At 44.0% G+C, this 24,505-nt stretch overlaps 1 protein-coding gene across 4 annotated transcripts in view; it reads right to left on the reverse strand.

The window, feature by feature from the left end:
• GHR (growth hormone receptor) overlaps positions 1–24,505 on the reverse strand; it is a 217,114-nt gene that overhangs the window by 115,279 nt on the left and 77,330 nt on the right. Inside the window, exon 1 of one of the 4 annotated variants that reach the window (XM_053657234.1) lies at positions 12,744–13,010. The exons of 2 other annotated variants lie outside the window; for them this stretch is intronic. In XM_053657234.1, coding sequence (XP_053513209.1) covers positions 12,744–12,837 — 94 coding nt within the window. In that variant the 5' untranslated portion in view covers positions 12,838–13,010. Of the gene's footprint in view, positions 1–12,743; positions 13,011–24,505 lie in introns of those variants that run through there. One more of the 4 variants, XM_037138516.2, reaches the window with a different exon arrangement.

The following is a 24,505-nucleotide window of genomic DNA, read 5'->3' on the forward strand; positions in this document are numbered from 1 at the left end:
TTTAAAAGGTTTTATTTATTTATTTTCAGGGAGAGGGAAAGTGGGAGAGAAAGAGAGGGAGAGAAACATCAACTGGTGTGTTGCCTCTCACATGCGCCCCAACCAGGGAGCAGCCTGCAGCCCAGGCCATGTGCCCCGACCGGGAATCAGACTGGTGACGTTTCGCTTTGCAAGACGACACCCTACCCACTGAGCCACAGTCGGTCAGGGCACCCATCACTTTTTTGTTCCATATGATTTTCTGGTTTTAAAAAATTCTAAGCAACCACATGTCTACATAAACTGAATCTCTTCCTGTGTCTGATCCCCTCACACCTGGCCCCCGGGAGTCCCTGACAGACCAAGGGGATCATGCAGATGAACACACTTCACCAACTGTGAGACTTACGACGCCCACGGTTACATCCCTACTCTGGGAGGCTCCGCCTAAGGGCCACGCACCCTCCTCATCTGCTTGGCCAGTGGGAACCACTGAGCCTGTCTCCCTAGGTCCTCGGCTTCCAGGCCAGTAGTTGGAGGTCTGCGGGAGGAGCACATACAAAGGCTAAAAACAAACACGTTACGGGCCGAAAACACCATCCTATTTGTAACTGGACATTTCCTTGTCAATTTTATTTTTTGTGTATTTGTTTAAAACGTGAAAAGCTTTGAGGAGCTGACTCCGTAAGTTAATTTTACCAACTGTGCTTATCACACTTGGTGGCGGGTACAGAGCCTCCTGGCTGCTCGCTCCCTTGGCATCAGTAGCAACAGAACTTCTCTGCGTCCAGGCCGAGTTTTTGCTTCCTAATGGACTAGGGACATAAAGAAGCTTGCATGTCTCGGAAGGGTGCTTTCACTGGTTTGGAAGTCACCTCTCCAAAGGACATGGCAGATGACAGACACATGTGAATTTTGCTTCAGTTGGATAGCGGTTGACGCTTGCCCCAAGCTGTGGCCTGCAAATGAACTTCACTTCCCCCAAAGAAGCAACGTGTAACAGAGTGAAAGGCCTGCTCTGTGGCTCTAACTTACTTCTAGCCTGCATTTCTCCCTCTGCCTCCAGGTGAATAACTCCTCCGCCAGGTATGCTAGTTATCAGAGGAATTCTGCTTGAGGTTTGAGCTTTTGGCAAAGATTTGCAGAACCAGAGCAGGTCAGCTGGGAGGGCAAGGAACTGGGGAACAAACAGCTTTAGAGGTTCCACACTCTGCCTTGCCTCCCTCTTGGGCCTAGGTAACACATACCTCTTGCCCTGCCCCTCCTCCCTTCCCTTGACATAAAAGATGCCTGCATTCTGGGCTCTCTGCATCCCCCATCTTCTCAAGATGGCGCTGTCTCCATCAATAAACCCTTCCTTACGTCAAAGTCTGATATTTTGAATCTTGTCCTTTGAAGCGTCCAGCATACGAACTTAGAACCAGTAACAAACTGATTATCACAAGTCCCCTATGGGCCAAACAGATCTCCACAGAAAACATTCTGTTCCACAGAGCAAATACATTAGAATTCTCCAAGGCAAAATTAAACAGGAATCTGCCTGCGCACTCCTACAGCAAAAAAGGAAATAAAAGAAAGAGGTCTGTAAAACTGGTATTGTCCCAAACAGAAGACAGCACAGTTCACGGTCTCTGACCGAACTGCACAGGGAGCCAATGCCAATGCCCCACCGAGGCTGGGAGCAGAAGAGAGGACCAGGAGATGTGGCCGTTCAGGAAGGGCTGGGTGCTACAGTAGAGACTGGTGCTCTCCCCTTGCACTCTTGCAGGCTCGGGGAGGCCGGCAACTCCCAAAGCAGCTGGCGGCGCTTCCCCAGTGAGCCCCCTCGAGAGCCCCACTCAACCCAGAGCCCTGGGCACGCAGTTTGACTGCATTGTAAGCTGTCCCCTTCTGCCTGGCAGAGTTCCGTGTGGCGGCTTCCTGATGAGCGGATCCTTCTTTCTCAGGTTCTAAGTGAGACAGAGCATCCCTAGGAGAGGACAGAGGACAGCACATGGACTTCTGCACTCAAATGGAACCTACCAGTGACGTGGCAAACGTGAGCGGGACGAAGTCCCATTGTCCCCCTTCCCCAGTACCACAATCGAAGTAGAGGCAGGCACGGGCCAGAGGATTACACGACACTGTATGTCAGTCCATTGGGTTTTTTAAAGTTTGCAATAATTTTCTAGGGAAAAGCCCTGTCTCACTTTCTAACGACATCTACACATTCCTTGGCTGTAACCTCACAGCAAGCTGTGCACTTGCAGACGGCGGACAAGCCTCTACTCTTGCATTAATGCAACACCCGTCCCAGCCCCAGAGCCGAGGCACCGCCTGCTCCCCGCTCCCGCAAGGCAGAGCCAGTTGAAAGCGGCGCCATCCGGCTGGCCAGAGTCTTCATTCTGTGCACTGCCCGCCAGGGGAGCCTCCACATGAGTGAGGCCAGTGATACACTGACTTTCATTTCTTGGCTATAAAACAGTCCATAAACACATGAGAAGAAATGGAGATTAAATATCATACTATGCCAACTCGTTATAACCAAATCCAGGCAAAGAAAACGATTGGTCCAACTCTCTTTGATTTAAAATGAGCAAGTATTTGTTGAACCACGAGTGCCTGTTTGCATGGTGCAAGGCACAATGGAGAATACGTAGGCAATGAAAATCAGAGTTCCTGACTTCAGGGATTGGGCAAGAAAGGCCCATGTGATGGCGAAAGGAAGCATATCCACTACTTGTGGAAGGTCAGAGTCAGGCAGAATCAGCCACTGAAGGCACGGGCTTCAAATTAGAACCAAATGACAAATAAGGTTGTGATGGGTTAGAGAAAGGAGGAGGGCATGGGCGCACCTTTGTTATGCGTAAACCTCAGACAGTGCACGGGCTGGGGAGTGGGCCTGCCTTCCGACTAGTTCAGGGTCGCAGGCGGAGATGGCTGGCACGCCAGAGAACAAGGTTCGGGATTATGAATTCAGGGGAATGAAACTAGATCGCAACTCGTGTTCATCAGAAAGTCACTTCAAGCTTCGGTGTAGGTAAATCAAGTGCAAACATGAATTTTCTCAGCACAACTCTGCCCCTCCTGCCTTCTTAACTTAGTGTCACTGAGAAATACTGACAAGACCTGGCGATGACTGGGTATTGCGGGAGATGGTCGAGAGCTGTGTCTGTCCCAAATGGCTGGGCACAGAGCACAGGTGTGAATGGAAGCTGGGGCTGTCGACAGGAATCGGGAATTTGGGATCTGAGTCCTTAAGAAGGAGGAGAAGGTCACATGACTGTCTGGGACAGCTGGTGGCTGTACTACTGGTGGGAATGTCGGCCATGTCTAGTGGGAAATTGATGGTAGGAGACCAAAGACTGAAAGGCGGTCGTTACTGGATTTCAGAGATATCGATGCAGAGATGATGAGGAGCAGATGAATTTAATGTGAAGATCAGACTATTTCATGCAGAACCCCACATCCCCTGCATTAACAGTAGTAGCATTAAAAAGTACACAGGGAAGAAGGTGCTCATATCTGGTTTATAATTTGGCACAGATAAAATGAACCACAATGCTAAACTACCTCCACCCTCTGACTTGTAGCTAGTCTTTACAGGAAAATTGGTCAAAAGCTTCCCTACAAGTATGTTGCTAGCATATTCATATATGGGAGGAATAAAATGATAGACTTAGTTGCTTGTAGTCCTATTAAGGCAAAATACTAAATGGTAGCTGAGTCGACCAGAAATAATGTTTCCCTTAATTTTTGTTTTATTGATCTAGCTCTTCTGATACTGAAAATGAGCCGATAAAAAATGACCACAGAAGCAGAATTGTTATATTGCAAAACCAAGACTCCAGGTAGATGACCTCATCAATGTGTACTTTCTGATGCTGGTGTGGATTACTAATGAAATGTTGCAAAACTGAATCTCGTTGACTTTCTGATGAAGCTTTTCTAAAAATTCAGCAGTAGGCAAGGGTAAGGCTAATCCAAAGGGTATATGAAAGAACCCATTCTAATTAGCAATAGGTGTTTTGCTTGAACAGTTTGCATGTAGAATTCATGGCCCACTTTTGATGGTGGTGGTCATTGGAAAACTGACCCTAAACGCTTTAGGTGGACTTATTTCCTTCCCCTCAGTGAGGGAGAAAAAGTTCACAGACATCACTGATACAACTACTTCTGCTCAGATTCCTCTCTGCTCAGCATCCAGTGGGGAATACAGGATGAGAAGGCATTTTAAGTGTGTACGGGATGAGGGGGAACAAGGCTCCCGTGGTAGTACATGGTGGGTGTCCTTTTTAACAAGCAAAGTACACGGGGCAGGGACCCGTGCTGGCCAACTCAGTTACCTCCTGTGGCCATGGCACACTTGAGATGTGGCTAATGCGGCTGAGGAATGAAATAGGCTAGATTTTATTCAACTTTAATGAATTAAATATTTTCATTAAGTACTTAATTAAGTATATTTGGAACAGGTTGGATATATGAATCTGTTCCTTCTGCAGATGTTATAAAATCTAAAAACAGATGGTTTCCGATGAAAATTGGGAATTAAACTGATATGTGCTGCAAACGTAAAATACACATGGATTTTGAAGGCTTGGTACAAAAAGGGATACAAAGTGTTTCAATAATGTCAATGTTGACTCTGTGTTAAAATCATATTTTGGTTTATTGGGTTAAAGAAAACATTATTAAAGATTAACATCCTCTGATTTTTATTTTTTGAATGTGATCAGGAGAAAATGTTCAATTATATATATGGCTTGCATTATATTTTACATTTCTATTTTACAACATTGAGGGTACAGTTTATGGTTTGTATGTGTGTACTTGCATTCATAAATACTAAACTGTTACAGCCGATATAGTTGCTTCTGTAAAATAACAATAAACATAATAAAACCTTAGATGTCTAAGGAAATCATTATGATTCTGTTGGAAGTGGGCCTTCCACATGTGGTGTGATGGAACTGAAGATTCACTGGCGTTCAGTACAATTGGACTCGTAGAAGGTTTGCCTTAGGGTCCCCGGCATGCTTTTGCTCACCTTCAGAAGTGTGACAGCTTATACTGCGTCTCTCCTTTGAGTCACAGACAGTGGTGTACTGATAAATATTTAATAATTGTTTCTCTGGAATAAAGGGTCATGACCACAGCCCTTGCCAGTTTCTGTGGTGTAAACGCCCCCACCCTGGCTGATGTTGAGCTACCAAGTCACAGACCCGAACTAACCAAGTCCCTGGGTTCACTGAAGTCACTGGACGTGGATTCCCAGGCCAGGACCCATTGGACCGGCAACCGAATGCTGCTGTCCAGGTTCCATGTAGGTGACAGGTACCAGATGAAGCAATCTGCTGACACTGATGCAAGATGTGACAGACAGTGCTGTGGAGTGACCCCTGGATGACTGATTTCAGGTGATGCCATCTGCGCCACTGTCGGCTGATCGCCTTTAGTTAATAATCACTCCCACATACGCTCCTGGGTCTTTGGAAACGAGCACCAGCCTCTCCCTTGGATGCTATCCTCCATCTCCACTTACAGACAGGGTAAGCTTAGGGGTTCAGAGCATGTATTCTGGCGTCAGAGAGAGTTAGGTTCAAATCCTGCCTTTCCCAAACCTGAACGTACTCATCCTTACTATGAGGGTAACAATTGTATTACCTTTTCCATAAAGAAATCAGAAGGGGATGAGTTATTTGAAGCTCTTGGCATTCGCCCTGCCTGTAGCCAATCAACACCAGCAGCCACATTGACTCTTTCTGATACTGGTCACGAATAGACTACATTTCACAATATTTCCACGGAGCAGATTGGGAGCGGACCCTCATTTCTATATCATGAAATGGAGGCCTACGGAGGTGGTAAAGCAATCACGAACATGTTCTTGGGCAGCCACAACATGTGAGACTCCCTTCTTCAATCAAGCACTACGTCACACAAGGCTCCAGGGAAAAGGAGGGCTCCTTGCAGTGGAATATGCGCATTGCCTGGGATTAGGCAGGAATGACAGCCACCTGTGCTCAGGTACAGCGGCCACTGAACACCTTTAACACGGAGGCCCAACTGTGTGAGAAATACTCTAGAGCTGACTTCGCCCCCAGTCACCATGTCAGCTACTATAAGAAAAGTCTACACTGCTGTTACTGGGTCCAGATCATTGGTTTGTGAACCCCAGATTTCTAGAGCTCAAAACTGGGTAGATGAATTTCCGTGATGAGCAATTTGGCTTGATGCCTTCCCTAGCAATGTTCTCTCCTTGTGAGAACAGAGAAGGCTGCTGGGTTACAGGAACCTGGGTCTCTACCTCCTCCTTCCTGTGGAGTGAAAGAATAAGGGGCGTTTCAGCACTGAATGCTTGCGGCTGCCCTATCTTGGCATTCACGGCATTCCACGGGGAGCGAGCCTTTCTCACTGCACGGGCTGTTCTGCCTGAGATCAGTAGGACCCCGTAGCACTTTGCGATACTGGCAGTTCACCATAGCAACTGTTCCTATGGACGGTCAGCAAACTCACCCGGCCTGCTCACTTGGTGCATCCAGTGATTCACAGCGCATGTATGGTTCTCACATGGAAGAGGAAACCAATGACATAGGTGCTCGTTCGAACAGTATACTCCTTTTTGTGTCTTACCGCACACCACTGCACCTACCAAGTCATTTTTTTCCAAAACAAAGTTTGAAAGAGCAAACCTCTTACTGAGTTTCTGCTTTCTCTCTTGTTCCACAAGACTCTTTTTTAAATCTAATTTTTATGACTGGTAGATCTGTAACATGAAGAGTGTGCTTTCAACAAGGTTGAAGATGTTGGGAGTTTCTTTCAAATCTCAGAAGGGAATAGGCTTTGCTAAACCTAATTTAATAGGAAATAGGTAGGCTGTCAAAGACATTTCATAGAATCAAGTCCTGAAATAACAACCCTGCCTTGATAAGATTATAGGCTGACGATGATTACCGTGGTAACTCACAGCCCACCAGTGTACCCGGATAACTTACAGAGATAACACTGGGAGGACTCTTCTTTCTTTTTATCAAGTCCAAAATGGTAAAGTTGTACTTTTAAGGTCAACGAATTAGGAAACCAAGTGTGAAGGGCATGACCTCCTGGAAAAGCTTTACTAGAGGGGGAGCCAGCAGCCCAGCAGTGCCTGTCCTGGTGACTGAGGCAGAGACTGGCTCTCTGTGGGCTCAGTCCCCTTTGCCTCCACACCACTCCACCATCCAGGGCCAAGCTAAACACCGCACTGTGTGATGCTGCAAAAACTGCCATTCACTGAGGACACGTGTCCCGATGCCGCCCGGCTCCTGTCCTCTTCGTTTATCTGGGAGCACCCTGGAGGCAGTAGCTGCGTCTCACTATTGCACCGCCAGTGACTAGCCTGGGGTCTGGAACAGAGCAGATGTCCTCCCCAAAGCTGCACAGAGGCTGAGCATGCAAGGTGCCAATCTCCCTCAACTCTGACCCAGAACCGGCATGTGCAGAGAAAGGCTGAGAGGGTAGGCGAATCCCCTGGATAGAACATTCTGGGTAAGCATTAGAACTGTACTTGATGCCTGCCTCTCCCTTCCCGTGTTTCTTCTTAGATGCTAAATCAGACTGAATAAAACCTGTGCAGGGTACCAATGGGACAGGAAAAACTACAGGAAATGAGAAAGTCCAGTTTGGATTTGAATTATGGACGACACCATAGTATTTCCAGCGCTTAGGAATGTCAAGGACGTTGATAATTCATAAAGGCTGACTTAACAGCAGTACAGCTCAAAGGGTATATTATTCAGCTCTAGGCCTTAGAGCCTCCAGCAGCACCTGGACTGCTTTTGGGGACATCACTTAAGGGTAAAGGCTGTGCTCTTTCCCTGACACAGGAGCATCCCCACCTCCTTTAAGCCTAGACGTATAAATAGAAAGAAATCTATTTGGCCAGACTGACTGGCTCCCAGATAGATAGACGGCAAACCCAGGGCAGATCACGAGATCACTGTCTTGTCTTTGGAGGTTTACAATAACCACCTCGCTCTTGAAGATCAGGCGAGGTGCCGCAGCTGGGACTCGCACCTCGCTGTTAACGGCGTTAACGGAAAACGCGCTCCAGAGCAGTGCTGTGTCACAGAAATATGACAAGAGCCACCAGCACCGGGCACGTGTGTGATTTTAACTTCCTGGTAACCCATTAAGAGTCAAGAAATAGGTAAAATTAATGTTAATAATGTATCTTGCTTGATCCAATATATCTAAAATATTGTATTTCATCATGTGACAACTAGGAAAGGTATTGATGAGACATTTCAATATTTTTGTCATGTGGAATCTTTGAATCGGTTGTGCAATTCACACTCACAGCACACTGCAATTGGCACTCGCCACGTCTCCAGTGCTCAATAGCCATAGGCAGGGCAGTGGCCATGGTGTCAGACCATGTGGATCTGGGACACCGAGAGGTGTGGATGCCCATGTGGCCAGCCCCCAGGTGGTGCCGAAAGTATTGGTGCTCCTTACAGCTCACGAGCAGACTGTGCTGCTGGGAAGACCTTTGAACAGCTCTTTTGCTGGGTCTAGTCGTTCCTCGGAGCCCTACAAAGACAGAGTCTTGCTACAGAAGCAAGAAGCGGGGTTCCAGACCTGTCCGACACCCACTTTGCGCAAAATTACCGAGCGCTGATGCACCGACAGACCTTTCATCCTTGGCACAGCGCTGGCACGGAACACCAGATCTGTTCCTAGTTACGGGACTTGAGGCAAAAAATCATTTCTCACCCTCAGCCTCCTTATGTCTGAAATAGAATGTCTGGAGCTCATCGATAGTTCTCAGCCTTGGCTGCAAATCACAACCCCCTGGGGACCTGAGACACCACACCTTGGCTTTCCTACGGACGAGTCAGAATCTCTGGGCTGTGCCTGAGTATTGATACTTTAGAGTTTTAGTTATATGATTCTAAACTGCAGCTGGAATTCAGAAATACCCATCTAGTGCAGACACGCTCAAGGGACCTTCCTCGGCTGAGTGGAGGGAGAGGAAAGAAATATCGATGTTCCCTCACTCAACCAACCAACTGATATACTTTTTACAATAGCGAACTTTCTATGCCAAGTGGCTGAAATACTAAATATGGAGGTAGGATAAGAAATTATTGTCCTGGGAAGTGGCAAAATAAAAAAAAAATACAAGTAAATAGATGGAATCAGTTGTCCCCAGATCTGATCACTGAAGTAATGACAATTAGCAAGGATTGCTAATCTAGGTACTGCTCTGAAGGGACACTGCGGATCCAGTTAAGGTTACTAATCAACTAACTGTGAAACAGGGGGATCATCCTGGATTATTCGAGTGAGTCAATGTAATCACAATAGCCTGTGGAAGCAGGCTGGCAGTCAGAGAGATTAGAAATCTGAGCAGGACTGGGCCTCCTGCTGCTCTAGGGGACCACAGAGGTAACTGGAGACACAGGCAGGTGGCCTCGGCCCAGGTGCAAGAAGCGGCTCCTAGCGCGGGGCCAGCCAGCCAGGAATGGGAAGACCGTGCCACCGCGGCAAGGAACTGAGCTCTGTCAACCGCCCACGTGAGCCTGGGAGCAAATTTGCCCCCAGGGCCCAGTCTGCCATGAACTCTAAGCTGTGAATCCAGTCCAATGGGCTGTGCTGACTTCTCGCCTACAGAACCGTGAGATAATAAAGGGCTGTTGTTATAAACCACTAAAGTTATGATAATTAGACATGGAAGCAATAGAAAACTAATACAGTTTCTAAAAGTTCATTATGGAGTCTAGGGTTGAATTCCTAAACATCAATCAAAAAAAATTATGTAAAGTATATGATTGTCTCACCATTAAGCTGTACACCTGAAACCAATGCAAAATAAAATTGAGGAAAAGGAGGTAATCATCTAGTCATTACTAAAACATGTCTATAAGAGAGGGGTTTTTTAGCAGAGCATAGAAATTTGGGGTGGAAGGGCCTTTAGAAGCAATCTCATCCAATCAGTTAATGATGGATAAAGAATGCTGAAAAGAATTAGATAGTACATAAATAATGAATAGTTTTGTCTCCTCCAACTCTCCCTGACTGGCTAAGAAGAATGTCCCAATACAGAAACAGGGAAAACCATCTCCCCACGCTTGTTGAAGCTCTCTCTCAAAGTCATTTGGGCCCCTCTGTTTTAAATCTACAACTGCCAAAGGGCCTTCTGACTCTTATCTTGCTTCCTGGGTTTGCTCTCTGTCAGGAAAACTAATGCAATAACCAGTGAAATGAAACTACTTGACCGTGGACACAGAGAACAGACAAATGCATTGCGATGCTGGTGTGTTGGCTGATCTCTCGAATATGGCTGGTGTAAATTGGGCCCCTGGAGTCTGATCACCTCTGGGTCATTTAATGTAATTTGTTGTTTTTTTTGAACATGTAAATCCAGGCATGAGTTGACCCTGGGGAAAGCGAGAGAGCAAGAGTGAGCCTGGCTAAATCAGTTTGTTGGCTGTGCTTTTCCTCTTCCACTCAGGTCTAACCAGGAAATTAAAAACCAGATGATGTGTCCACGGGAAGGTAAATCGAAATCAAGGTTAACATCTCTGACAGACGAGGGTTGGGGAAGATAAAAATGAGGAGCATGTATTTATGGGGGAAGAGAAGGTGGTATGGAAAGGGAAAGGACAGGCTATTTTCATCCTTGTAAATCTAGTGTCTTGGCTCAGGAGAGCTTGTTTTCAGAGCTTCTGAATGAAACGTTCAATTCCCTGGAGCCTTATGTTTACCACCCCATGGCGTGACTACTGCCATTCAATGACTTGGCCATGTTTCTCCTAAATCAGTTGGCTGGTGGGTGACGGCTGGCGTGAGCAGGCTGAGCTAAGCCCTGAATCACTGTTGATTCACGGAGACCATGTACCTACCAAGTCAAAGGAAGAGACACTTGAATGCGTTTCTGTTGCTGTCCATTGGAGTAAAATCAGTTACTTCACATCTCACAGGACAGTAGTAATCAACATTTGTCTTCCCATGAAACTGAAAAAGTGATTTAAATGAAGTCTTCACTTTTAACCATTTGTGATCAAGTTACCAGTTAAAACTTTACTTTCAAATGAGGAAGATAAGCTACTGGGAAAGCCCTGGATGGTGGTTCCCACAGAGCATCATGCAAACGCTAAAGAACCAGAGGGCAGGGGCATTAGACACAGAGAAATAATACACCTGCATGCCCCCAAGCATCTCAGATGACTCCTGTGCACCGCAACTCAGCATCTTCTATCTGCCCCCAATCTCTACCTAATGAACAAACAGCTTCATCCCCTATATCCTGTTTCGTTTAATGAGATTAGGGTTGCTCAGTTACCTTGGCTACTCCATCCCCTCTTACATGTGACTCAAGTCACCACGACCGGGTGATCCTACCTCGGAATTCTCTGGAATGTAGCTCCTTCTTCCCCAGTCTCAGAATGAGAGGCCTGTTCTGCGTCTTCTCATTCTGAGACTTGAAACGGCTTCTGTTTGGTCTCCCTCCCTTCACTTTCAAGGCCCTGCCAGACCAAACACAAATCTCCGTACTCTTCAGAGTGATGCTGGAACATCACCACCTCCGTGAAGTCTTCCACACGCCCTGCAAACCTAATTGTTCCCTCGTCTGTGCTGTTACCCTGACTTTTCCTCACCTGCCTGTCAAATGTGCCCCAGTACTGAAGTCACAAGATGATGAACAGGAATACATGGGTTCCCAGTACCCAAGGTGCTGTCTGTAAAGTTCTGGGGGTAAGACACACCCACTCCATCTACCATCCCACCCCACCTCCTCGCCAAAATGCCTCGCAGGACTGGATGAGTGAACAGATGTGTGCCCTCCGTGTGGGATTTCTGTGTGGGGAGGGCGTTGGTGGGTACAAGCACTGACAGGTCACAGGCCACAGGCACTAGACGTCCCTCCCACTGCAAGAATATCTGCAAAGACGTCTAGCTGTTGTTTCTGGATCTTTAGGAGAAGTTGGGTGAGAGGGCAGTCTCACATAAATTATTGAAGGAATGAACAGAAACCCCTGATCCTAGTTTAAAACAGGTGTTTTGGGAAGACGGGAGCATGTCCTTCTGTTGGCAGCTTATCTGAATGCTTTTGAAAGAGGTAAAGCAGGTGGCTCCCATCATGCCAGGTGCGACAGGTCAGCTGCAATCAGACCTGCAGCAAGGGACCCAAAGCCTCAGAGACAACCGGTGAAGAGTTCCAGCTAGAAGCACAAGAGACAGTCTTACTTTGCTTTTCTCCAAAGTGCTGACCATCCCCAGGGCTCTGGTGAAATGCAAAATAAACGTAGGATCGTGTTGTCGCTCCTTCTTTGCAAAATTCTAAAATAGAAACTGCCTGCTGACGTGGGAGACATGGACCCAAGTTAACTCCTCGAAGTGTTGACCGACTGCAATCGGCATCCCAGCTGAGTGCTTCCACACCTACCAGCCCCCTGCATGCTCCGAATGCAAGCCCTTCATTCAGAGAACAAACTTTGGAAGCCTAAATTATACCTTAGATCAGGAAGGCCAGCTGGGGCTCTGCATAATAAGACTACTTTATAAACACCAGGACAAGCCAAAGAAAGTTGCCAAGAGCAGAGAGGAGAAGAGCAGAGAAGCAGAGGGAAAAGGGAACACAGAGAAATTAAGCCTGAGAGGGAAGAGTGAGATGGGAGGCGGAGGAGAATCATGGTGTAAGCCATGTTGGAGATTTATATCTAAAAATGCAAAAGTGAGTGAAAAAAGAGAGACCTGACCATCAGCCTGTTAATGAAAATGAACAAGAAAAGCATACTGACCCACAGTCCGGCAGTTATTCTGAAACAGAGCCTGGATTTCCGTATGGTTTCCCCTGGGCTTTATAAAAAGAACTCTTGAAGTTTCCTTTTTCATTCAGTCATGGAGCAAGCAGACCGCACTACTCTAATTTGGTTAAAATCTGGCAGACAGGGTGGGCTTGAAGGTGGAATACGGTGAAAGTTTCTTGGTCACCACTTGGCCTGTCTTAATCTCCAGCTTCTCTGTCTCGCTGCCTTCATATATAAACCTGGGCACAATTCTCCCCAAGTCAGTTATATCCTCTATCCCTCCCTCCTTCCCCCTCCCCTCCCCTTCCCCCAATCTCCCAATCTCCCTCTCTCTCCACACACACACACACACGCACCCCAGTCCTGGAAGAGCAGATGAAAACACACAGCCCACTGCCTCAGAAAATGAACCCCCGACCTTTGCCCGGCACTTCTTTGGCTTCTGCCAACTGAAGCAATCTATCGCGGCAGAGCCATCCAGACTGGCTGAGAAGATGGCCAAGCGTTACGATGTGACAACAAGTTGGATGGGTTGAAGCCAGTGATAAGTTTATTTGAGTCTAATTTCATTGCTTCACTAAGGAGCGAAAGAACAGAGCTCCCGGAGGGCGGGGCATGCCTCCATTGCTTGTGTTCACTGGCATCTTGCAGACGCACCCACGTGGCCAGCCTGCGGCACTTCGTTTGTTAGATGAAGGATCAATGAATGGACTCCCAACCTCCGTGCCCACTGGAAACCCTAACATACTTAACTGTGAATGTTTAACCACAGTCGCTATCAGAGGTGCAAAATAGTTGACTAGCAAATCGTTAGCACCTCCGACATTAACTACAGGACATTTTGGTCAATTGAACAGGAAGACACAACACTTAGACAGTGGTTTTTGTTTCTTTTCAACTACCTTGTAGCAGAGGGAAGTACATCTTTCTGGAAAAAAATTGCACGTCAACTAAAAGGTGCAAAACACGAAGCACTAAATGAATTACAAGCAACATAAGAAACTGAGTGCCTGTGTTCTGGCTCTAAAGCTTTGTTGTCTTCCCGCAGCTCCTTGCCTGGTGAGAACCATCCAAACGATGCCCGTCACTGAACGTGGGTGGAGCTGCTGCTCACGCAATCCCCGTGACCAATATCCTGTGTGACCAACAGTCCTGTCTACACTGCCAGCACAAGGAGACTGTTCGTGACTTAGAACTACAGGCACAACCAGCAAGGCCTTTGCTGGTTTAGAGTCCCTCTGCCTGGCTGGCTTTCCTCTGTGGTATGCGATAGCCATTCTGTGACAGGTAACACGACAAAGCCCTTTAATACAAGACGCCTGCACAGGGGAGCATTCATTTGAATAAACTGGTTACCAATGACTAGACATGGAACCCTCGATGGTGAATGGGTGATAATTGAAGTCGCATGTTGGCTGTATAGAAACAGCTGTCTGACAGATACCTCTAAAGCCCATTCCCAAGGTTAGAGGCAGGGGTCCACCTCCTCCCTAAACCTGGTCTTTCTCTGGTGTCTGCAACACAAGCCAGAAACCTGGGAGTCACCTAGACACATTCTCTGCTCCTCTGCCCAGTTCTCCACTGTCAGTGTTACTTCTGTAGTGTCTTTGGAATTCATTCCGTTCCCTTTCTCCTCTCCAGAGAGGGAAGGGTGGAGAACTCTTCCGCCACCTCCTCCTTGGTCTTCAGGGATGGGCTGCCAACACCCTCTTGGGCTCTTTTCAGTCCACTTTTTCGCAAAAAAATTATATTTTGAAACACATTTAGGATTGTGACATCCCTCTTAGTAAAACATTGACACGATGTTACTTGTCCATAGGATCAATACCACAACCCATAGTGTGATGTACCACTTACTTGTCCCCCCCAATACTCATTCTCCTTCAATCAGTGCTAGAATCCAATGAGAGAGACACATTTCACAGCCAACTGTGCAACTAACTGTGGTCACATGACTCAGTCACAAGCCCGCTGGCCTCGATGTTGATGGGATGGTCCCCCAAGCACATGGATAAGCACCACTTACAGCTGTGAACTCTTCCAAAATTCACTATGAAGTAGGATCCTGGATGAGAAGGGTTTAAACACGGGCAAAGGACCCACTAGCCAGTGGTTTTGGGACCAGCTAGCCCAGGTCTCTCTAGCTCATCCTCGAAAGAAGAGACCTTTTTCAGGGTCAACTTAACGAGTAAAATGCTTTTACATGCATTTCACACAAAATGCGTGTAAAAGTAGAAGCTAAAATTTTATTTTCAATACCTATAAAGAGAAACACATGATATGCTGATAAGGCTATTTCATGAAACTTAAGAGATACCCCTTTCTTTTCTAGTAGAGTTATGAGTCATTTTTGTGTACTGGAACTTGAGAACTTGTGAACAGTTTTATTTGGGGGAATTATTAAGCCCCACAGAAATCACCATGCTAGTCAGATGGAAATATTATTTTGGTTTAATTAGAAAACGGGTGACACTCTGCCTCATCTTATTTCCAAACCTCAAGTTACTAGGGGATTTATCAAATAATAAAAACAGATAACACAAATGGTTATACAAAGACTGCAGGGAAGTGAAAGACCTTTAGGAAAAGGACCTGGCCTATTGCTGGGTTATTTCTATCCAGGTTTTGTACCCAAACCCCCCAAACCAAACTGCATACTGAGCACTGTGTTCTGAACCAGTGTTAGTGGGACAAAAGTGAGGCTTTCGGCTTCAAATGGAATTTTATTCCTAGAAAGTTCATATTTATACCGAGAAGATAACACACTAAATGAAAAGAAGTACAAGATACTGGTCTGCAAAATGATTGTTTTCCCCACGGCCAATTCTGATTGTTCTTCTGATTATAAAAGCACAACGCTTGCTTATTTAGAAATTTGATTAATATCCAAATAATGTAAGATAAATTCTGGATCCCTTTTATGTGACTCCCTAGTAAAATTTCTAAAGAAAGTTGAGGACAGACCCTATACAAATGCTGCTTATTTCTCAGTTGGTTTTTGATTTTTCTTTTTCCATTGAATGTTAGCAATAGTTAAGTACCTGCCAGTCAGATTGCCACTTTTCCTAAGAAATGCAGCCGTTAGCAATTCTTTGTTGATACAAATGAAATCAACCAGGCTCAGCTAATATTAACTGATTGAGATTAAAGTCCTAATATCAACACCTGGCCAATAGAAAACACTTAAAATTAAATTTTGGGTGACTCAGGCAGATTCTATCAGCTTGGAGAAGTTGCAAGTGAGAGGAGAGGGGGCTTGGGCATGTCATAAAAAAAGCCATGAAGGACTGTGATTTGCTGAGAGATACATGAGAAGGGCCATACACAGCAACACAGATCTGGGATTGTTGCAACAAATCCCCATGATATGGCATTTCCATAAAAGCAATCTTTTCCTTGCTGGCTAAAGAAGCATAATGCCCACTCTCAACCAACCAAACCCCAAAACTGTGAATGTAAAATTTAATGGCTACACTAATTAATATTCCATCACATTCCTATTGCTGACCATTAGGTTCAGTGCGTTTCAAGCTTGTTTAAATAAATGGAGGGGTGCTGTAGTCTGAATGTTTGTGCCAACTCCCCATTCCTATGTTGAAACCTAATCCCCACCTTCTGCTTAAGATGGCAGCACAGGTAAACACAGGCCATCTCCTTGAACAGCCAAATCAAAATTACAACTAAATTATAGAACAACTATCATTCAGAACCGGCAGAAATCGAGTCGAATGAAAGTCTGACAACTAGAGAATTAAAGAAACCACATCCATGGTAGGAGGGGTGGAGATTCAGAATGGGTTGGTCCCTCACCCACGTGTGGTGGATAAAAATTTGGGAGGGATATCTTGGGAGTGAGGAGTTCCAGCCCACAGCAGGCCCCCAACCCACCAGGGCACCAGTGTGAAGAAGATAAGTCCCTATAACACCTGGCTGCAAAAATCAGCAGGAATTGAGTAGGTGGAAGAAACACCTCAAGTCCCAAGCGGTTCCTCTGAAAAGACCACACATGAACTCAGACTCACTCCCTCTGAGCTCCAGCACTGGGGTAGCAGCTTGAAAGGCACCAGTAGCATACAGGGAGGAAATGGAAATGGTTGGCATCAAGGCAAGAATTGGTGGACAGTTTTCTCCCAGACAGAAAGGTGGGTTGAGCCACAGACCCAGCAGGTGGGTGCCATATCTGAGACTCCATCAACCTGGATAACACTGTTTACCCTGCCCTGGAGATCCCCTGAGGCTCCATCCCATCCAAATTGCATCTGTTAACAGTGGCTTTTCCAAGTGAATGTCTGGTCTTGGCTCAAGCTTCACAACTTCTGAAATCCTTTCAAACAAGCAACAGCTGGCCTCAGTGACCCCTCAGCCCTCCTACCTCTTGCTAGGTGGCCCCAGGCACTGCACTAGCAGCATCTAGCCTAGATTCACAGCTTAGATTCCCCTGGGAATCTTCAAGCCCAGCACAAATAGCAGTCATCTCACATTGCTTTATAGCTCATGCAGAGCCCCAAGAAAAACACAGATTGAGGCTGACTTTGGCCTTCACAACCCAGGAAACTCCAGGGCCTGTGCACCCAAAGATAGCTACCAACGACACCAGAGCACCACAACCCTGTCTCTGCACAGCTGAACCTCCAGAGAGGGTGGAAGTTGGTGGGCAGTAGTCATAGTCCATCCTTGTAGCTGACTGGTTGGGTAAATCCCTCCCAGTGACCTGCCAATGGCAACCAACTCTCAACTACAAGAGGAGGGTGTACTCAGCCCACATGAAGGGCACACATCGAGTACCTAGCTTGGGAGATAGGAAAGGCTGTGCCACTGAACCCTACAGGACACCTACTACATTAGGCCATGCTACCTAGGAAATAATAGCAGCTCTCCCTAATACAGAGAAATAAACACAGGGAGGCTGCCAAAATGAGGAGACAAAGAAACATGGCCCAAATCAAAGAACAGGTCATGACTCCAGAAAAATAACTAAACAAAATGGAGACAAGCAATCTATCAGATGCAGAGTTCAAAACACTGGTTCTGAGGATGCTCAAGGAACTTAGTAAGAACCAACAGCATAAAAAAGATCCAATCTCACATGGTCATAAACTAAAGGGGGGGGTGATGGGAGCGGGGAGGTAGGGTGGAGGGGAATGAAGGGGGGGGAGTAGAACAACTGTAATGGCATAATCAATAAAAAAATTAATTAAAAAAAGATCCAATCAGAAAGGAAGGATGTAGTAATTAAAGAACAATTTATAGGGAGTGAATAAAGCCAACAGTAGAGTGATAAAGCCAAGAATCAAGTCAATGATTTGGAACATAAGGAAGCAAAAAGACCAATCAGAACATGAGGAAATAAGAGTACCCCCCAAAAAAGTATAGTGTAAGCAGCCTGTGGGACAATTTCAAGAGGTCGAACATTCACATCATAGGGGTGCCAGAAGGAAAAGAAAAAGAACAATCGGAAATCTATTTGAAAAAATAATGAAAGAAAACTTCCCTAATTTGGCAAAGGAAATAGACATGCAAGTCTAGAAAGTGCAGAGAGTCCCAAACAAGATGGATGCAAAGAGGCCCACTCTAAGACACACAATAAAAATAGTAACGCTTAAAATTAAAGAGGGAATCTTAAAAGCAGCAAGAGAAAAGCAGTTAGTTACCTACAGGGGAGTCACCATAAGATTGTCAGCTGATTTCTCAAAAGAAACTTTGCAGGCTACAAGGAACTTGTGAGAAAGTCATGAAAAGCAGGGACCTATAGTCAAGATTACTCTACCTAGCAAAGCTATCATTTAGAACCAAAGGCAGATAAAGAGCTTCCCAGACAAGAAAAAAACCCCACAAAAACTAAAAGAGTTCATTACCACCAAATCATTATTATATGAAATGTTAAAGGGACTTACTTAAGAAAATAAGATCAAAAGTATGAACAACAAAATGGCAACAAATCCATACCTGTCAAGAATTGAATCTAAAATATAAACTAAGTGTGCAAGAAGAACAGAGACAGAATCATGAATATGGAGAGCATTTTGATGGATGCCTGATGGGAGGGGTACAGGGGAATATAGAAGAATGGGTGAGGAGATGAGGGGATTAAGAAATACAAATAGGTAGTTACAGAATAGACATGGGGATGTAAAGTAGAGTATAGGAAATGGTATAGCCAAAGAACTTATATACATGACCCACGGACATTGACAATGGATGGGGGATTGCCTGAGGAAGTGGGGGGTATGGTGCAGAGAGGGACAAAGAGAGAAAAATTGGGACAACTGTAATACCATAATCAATACTCTATAATTAAAAAAAAGAAACCTAATCCTCACTGTGATGGTATTTGGCAGTAGGGCCTTTGGGAGGTGATTGTGATGAGTGGTATCAGTGTCCTTGTAAAAGTTATCCTAGAGAGCTGCCTCTGCCATTCCACCATGTTACGACACAGCGAAAAAAAAAAAAAAGTCAGGTGTCTTGAACTAGGAAGTCAGTCCTCACTGAACATGGAATCTGCCAACACCTTGATCTTGGACTTCCCAGCTTCCAGAACTGTGAGAAATAAATTTGTGTTGCTTATAAGCCACTCAGTCTATGGCATTTCTGTTAGAGCAACCAGAATAGCTAAGGTGAATGGAATAGAATAGAATAGACTGTTTCTTTACATGAAATTTTTAGTGCATGTGTATGTTGATGGGCTCACTATGTACACCCAACATTTTCTTACTGAGGATAGCACTCAGAAAAGTTTGTAGGTCATTGATAGAGACTACTTCTAGTCTTTCAATATTATAAATAATGGTATAATAAACATCTCTGGGGAGTAAAGGATTTGGCCTGCATTTCCATTTATTGCCTAATGGTTGATTCCCAGAAGTGACGGTGCTGCATGAAAGGGGGAGAAATTTGCAAGATTTTTTGATTACTCAACTGCTTTTAAACTGTCCTAATGTAGACTCAGATGAGACCAGCAGAGAACTTCAGTGTCACTGTACAATTGCCAGCAAAATTTTTCTTCTCCTTCCATCATTGCTAATTGAAAGAGTAAAAATGATCGTCCTTTGCTCTAATTTACATTTATCTGAGAGCTAATTCTTGAAACACTTAGTATGATTCTCTGTGCATGTCCTTTCACTTTCGTTTGGTTCCCTTGTTTGTTGGAGCTTCTCCATTTCTCTCTGCTTTTTCACACATGTTTTTAAAGGAAAGCATCCTTATTATTTTCTGGAGAATATCAATTCCTTATTTTTATTCCTTATTATCAAGGAACATTAATATTAGAATATTAATTCCTTATATTTATTCCTTATTATTCTCTAGAGAACCTTCTCTCTAGATGAAGGTTTAGTAGAAAGTGAAAACGAGAGAGAACATTTTAATCTGCTTGACTTTGCCAGGCTGATACCAGACTAGTCTTGAGCTTTTATCCTTCACTTTATTTTGAGAGCAGCTGCTTGGTAAGGTCTATTGGCCTTAAATATAACTTCAAAAAGCAACCAATCCCAGAAGTGCTGGCCAATGTGCTGCTGCAAGTTGAAACTTTGAGCTTCCTCCTCTGTGCCAAATACTGCAGGGGGAGGCTTATTTTTATTTAACTAAGACAGTAGTCCTATAAATCGAGAAAGAGCACTTACAAGCCACCGAGGGTAGACTGAGAAGCTACAATGCATTTATGGTGAGAGTTCCAGGAGGAAAGAATTTCACTGAATTTAAAAAGTCAGTTTTGGAAAAGGTTATTATTGATAACTTTGCTAAGTGAAAGAATGGAACAAGCCTTCAGGATAAAAGCTCATAGTAATTCCTAAGTAGTATAAATAAAAAGTAAAACTAAAATAGGGCATGAGGATTAAAAAACCCTTTAAATATACTTTAAAGAGGCAGATTAGCTACAAAGGAACACACACAGATTAGTAGAAAGATCTTCCTCAGCAACAATGGATGCCAGAACACAAATGAAAACCTTTGAAGTGTTAGAGAAATAATCATCTTTTCATTTTTGATCCACTCAAATTTGATACTTAACTAAACTATCACTAAGTCTTTTGTGTGTTCTAGGGGGCATGTAAAAACTGGGAGTTTACTGCCTAAAGATTCTAGTTTAAGAAATGACTAAAGAAGCTATTGTGCAAAAAGATAAGAATCATCTTAAATACATTCTGAAATTCTTGTCTCTATAAAAAAAGGTTCTCTTCCTATCTTACTATTATTCCAGTTATTATCCCTGTAGCTATTGAACAATTTCTCTGCTTCCCTTTAAAACAAAACTTCTCAAAGGAACTGCATTATACTCTTATCTCTAACCCCTCTTTTCCATCACCTTAAACCCATTTAAATCAGGCCTTAACTGCCACCACTCCAATAAAACAGCTTTTCCCCTCGTCACTGAAGACTTCCATGTTGCTAAATCTAGTGGTTATTTTTTAATTATCTCATTTGACTTACTAATAACATATGACACAGTGGATCACTCTTTCAAACACCATTCTCCATCAATTCTCCCACTCCACTGGACACTTCATCTTGGTCTACATAGTGATGACCCCTTTGTTTTCCCAACCATGTAATAATGGAATCGCCCCAGGACTTATCCTCCACTCCAGTTTTCTCTATGTACATGTAGGCAGCCTCGTTTGGTATTATGACATTAATATTATCTACAGGGCTATTTTCTCCAAATATATACTTCAATTCAAATCTCTTGTTAAACTACAGGTTCATATATCCAATTAACCAATATTTTTCTTGTGTGTTTGACAGACATCTCAAACTTATAAATCTGTGACTAAACTTTTGATTTTACCCTTCTGCTCATTCTACAGTCTTGGCCATTTCAGTCTCCATCACCTTCATCCTTCCAGATCCCCAAGCATTTCACCCAGACCCTTAACCAGTCCATCAAATTCCGCTCAGACATACCTTCCAATTATGTCCAGAGTGTGATCACTTCTTACCATCTCCATCTTTATCTCCCTCATTTATCACCAATATTTCTTATCTGAATTATAACAGTTTTCTAACTGGCCTATATGCTTCTGCTCTTAAACCCCTTACTCCCAAATATGTAAGGTATCCATGACGATCTTGATCTCACTAAAACAGGAACATGTCAGTTCTCTGTTCGGCACCTTCTAATGGCATCCCACCTCACTCAGAGTTAATGCCAATATGCCCACAGTGGTCTGTAAGTGTCACTTGACTTCCCTTGACCTTCACACCCCGACCCTCACCACTGTCTGTCTCCATTTACCACCACTTTTCTCATTCATTCTGCTCCAACAACACTATACTCTCCAGTGTTTCTTGAAGACCCTGTCCAGCATATGCTGTTTCCTCTGCCTGGGATACTCGTCTCACAGACTTCTTGAAGTATCTATTCAAACATCACTTCATCCATGAGCTCTTTTCTAACAACCTAGAGCAATAAAAACTCTTATTTTTCTCTATAGCACTTTATTTGGTATATATTTATTTGTTTACTTTTTTTTCCCTCTCTCCTCTTGTTAGAATGTCAACTATATGAGGTCAGGGACTTTATCTATTCTGTTCACTGCTGTATTTCCAAGCACCTATAACCATGGCAGGTCAATAGAAGGAATACAGTGAGGATTTATTAGGTGAATAAATAAAGGGTGAGAAAAAAGAAAAGTAAAACATGATGATCAATTCAACTAAATATTGCTTGTAAAGTCAATATGGACTACATTTTCTGTCGATTAAAAGGTTAAAGTAAATTTTACACAATAAAAATAAGAAAAAATAGGTAAGATTATCTCAAGGGACAATTGAAACCAGACTTTCTACTTTCTTTGGGATGAACAGAGATAATTTATGTAAAATGGGAACAGTAACGTTGGTTGATGTGGAAGTGGCCAGACCACTGAGGGGTGCACAGGTAGGTACACATGACAAGGTGATTTTTATAGGCTTCTGCGGCCTTAAGAAACAGCAGGGTGGGAGGAGCCACACCACAGAGAACTAAAGGGGTCCTATCCAATCACAGAGCCTAAGAATAAAGGGAGAAGCTGAGCCCGGTCATAATTCTTGGAAAAGTGGCAGGCTTCACATAGTTCAGAAATAAGAAAAGGACACGGTTTAGGCTTATGTTCCTGAAGTTGATGTTTTCATTCTCAATAGGCAATCTTTCTCAATAGAAAATCTTTATTCCTAGGTAATTACTATATTTGAAAGAAAATAGAAAACCTTCACATTTTTAGCTTTTCAAGGAGACATTTTGGAAAAGTGATGATTTAAATCAATAGTTATAAAAAGCCAGTCTACCAAAATATGTTTTAAGACTTTCCGAAAACAAAACCCAAAAGACAATACAATAAAACATCCCAATTCAAGTAAGACTTAGACCAGGAGTACAAGGATAGCTCAACAACAGAAAGATCAACATAATCCACTGCATTAATACTTTTAAAGAGACAATCAAATGGTTATTCTAACACGCAGAAGACCACTGCTTATAATTTAACATTTATTTATGACAAATTCTTTACAAACTACAAATAAAGAATAGCTTCTTCATCTGACAAAATATGTCACTCAAACACCTATACCTACCTGCACACTGAAAGTGAAACTTTTGAAGCATTCTCACTATTATGCAGTACGAGATAAAAATGCTTAATATAAAAGCATACTATTTATATAGATAGCATAGTACCTCATAAGCACAGGAAAACTGAGATCAGAAGGAAAAAAAGCTTAGAAAAGTACAAAGCAGATATGAGATTTTAGTATACAACAGAGAATGCATCACAAATAGTGGAGAAAGAATGGAGCTATTCAGTGAATGGGATAGGGACTGGTTTTTCATACGGAAAAATAATTCATATTTTATACCATACACATAATTAACTCCACATAAATTCATAGAAAAAATCTAGAAAAAGTCACAGATCTTATATTTTAGGAACAGAAGGAATAACAAGACTGAACAGACTTCATAAGCCCGACTTAGGCAAGCAGGATATTGATATTATAGAGGTGAAATTTACTGACACCTCAACTAAGTGCAGGGACTAAGTGACCTGCCCAAGAGATAGGCTGTGTCCCTGAGAATTGAGAATGAACTTCAGTTCATGCATGAGCAAGGGACATCTGCTTTCATGCAGGCTGTCACACTGAAAACTGGCTGGACGGATCCACCTTCAGGACTCCGATGTACGTGTCCTTCCAGAACAGGGGCCTGGGCCCCCCCCAACTGCAGGTCAAGCCACCCAGCCCTGCAAGGTTTAATGCCACAGAGCGGAAGGCACCATGTTAACACATATGGAGAAATACATTTGAATATATGTCTTATAGTATTATCAGCTGACTGTGATCTGTGACATCATTAGATTTTTCTCCTAATCCCACAGCTGAACCATTCAAACTAAATCTAGTCACCATGAAATGCCATTAAATTATTCCACTTCGTTTGTGTTCTACCCCGTTACTGCGTCTTTGGAAGACACTGACCCGTGAAGAGGGTTTGTGGTAATCGTATCTGAGACTGGATCTGTCTCTATTCTTTTTAGCAACTGTTGCCATACAGTCCTCACTGACCTCCTGTTTTCCTACTCTTCTGTCTCCAGCTCCTTGTGGACTTTGCTGCCAGGAATCGAAAAAGTCCTGTCCTGACCATGACATTGTCGGGTATATTACTCTTTAATGACTTCTCATTGCTTAGGGCCCTGAGTCCCCCACAGGCGATCAAGGTCCCATCCAAACTGATTCTGGTTTACTTTGAAGCTACGTTCCTCCCTACACTCAACTTCATA

This window comes from Artibeus jamaicensis, unplaced genomic scaffold (assembly GCF_021234435.1).
Source record: "Artibeus jamaicensis isolate MK-2021 breed Jamaican fruit bat unplaced genomic scaffold, CSHL_Jam_final scaffold_369, whole genome shotgun sequence".
Taxonomy (NCBI): domain Eukaryota; kingdom Metazoa; phylum Chordata; class Mammalia; order Chiroptera; family Phyllostomidae; genus Artibeus; species Artibeus jamaicensis.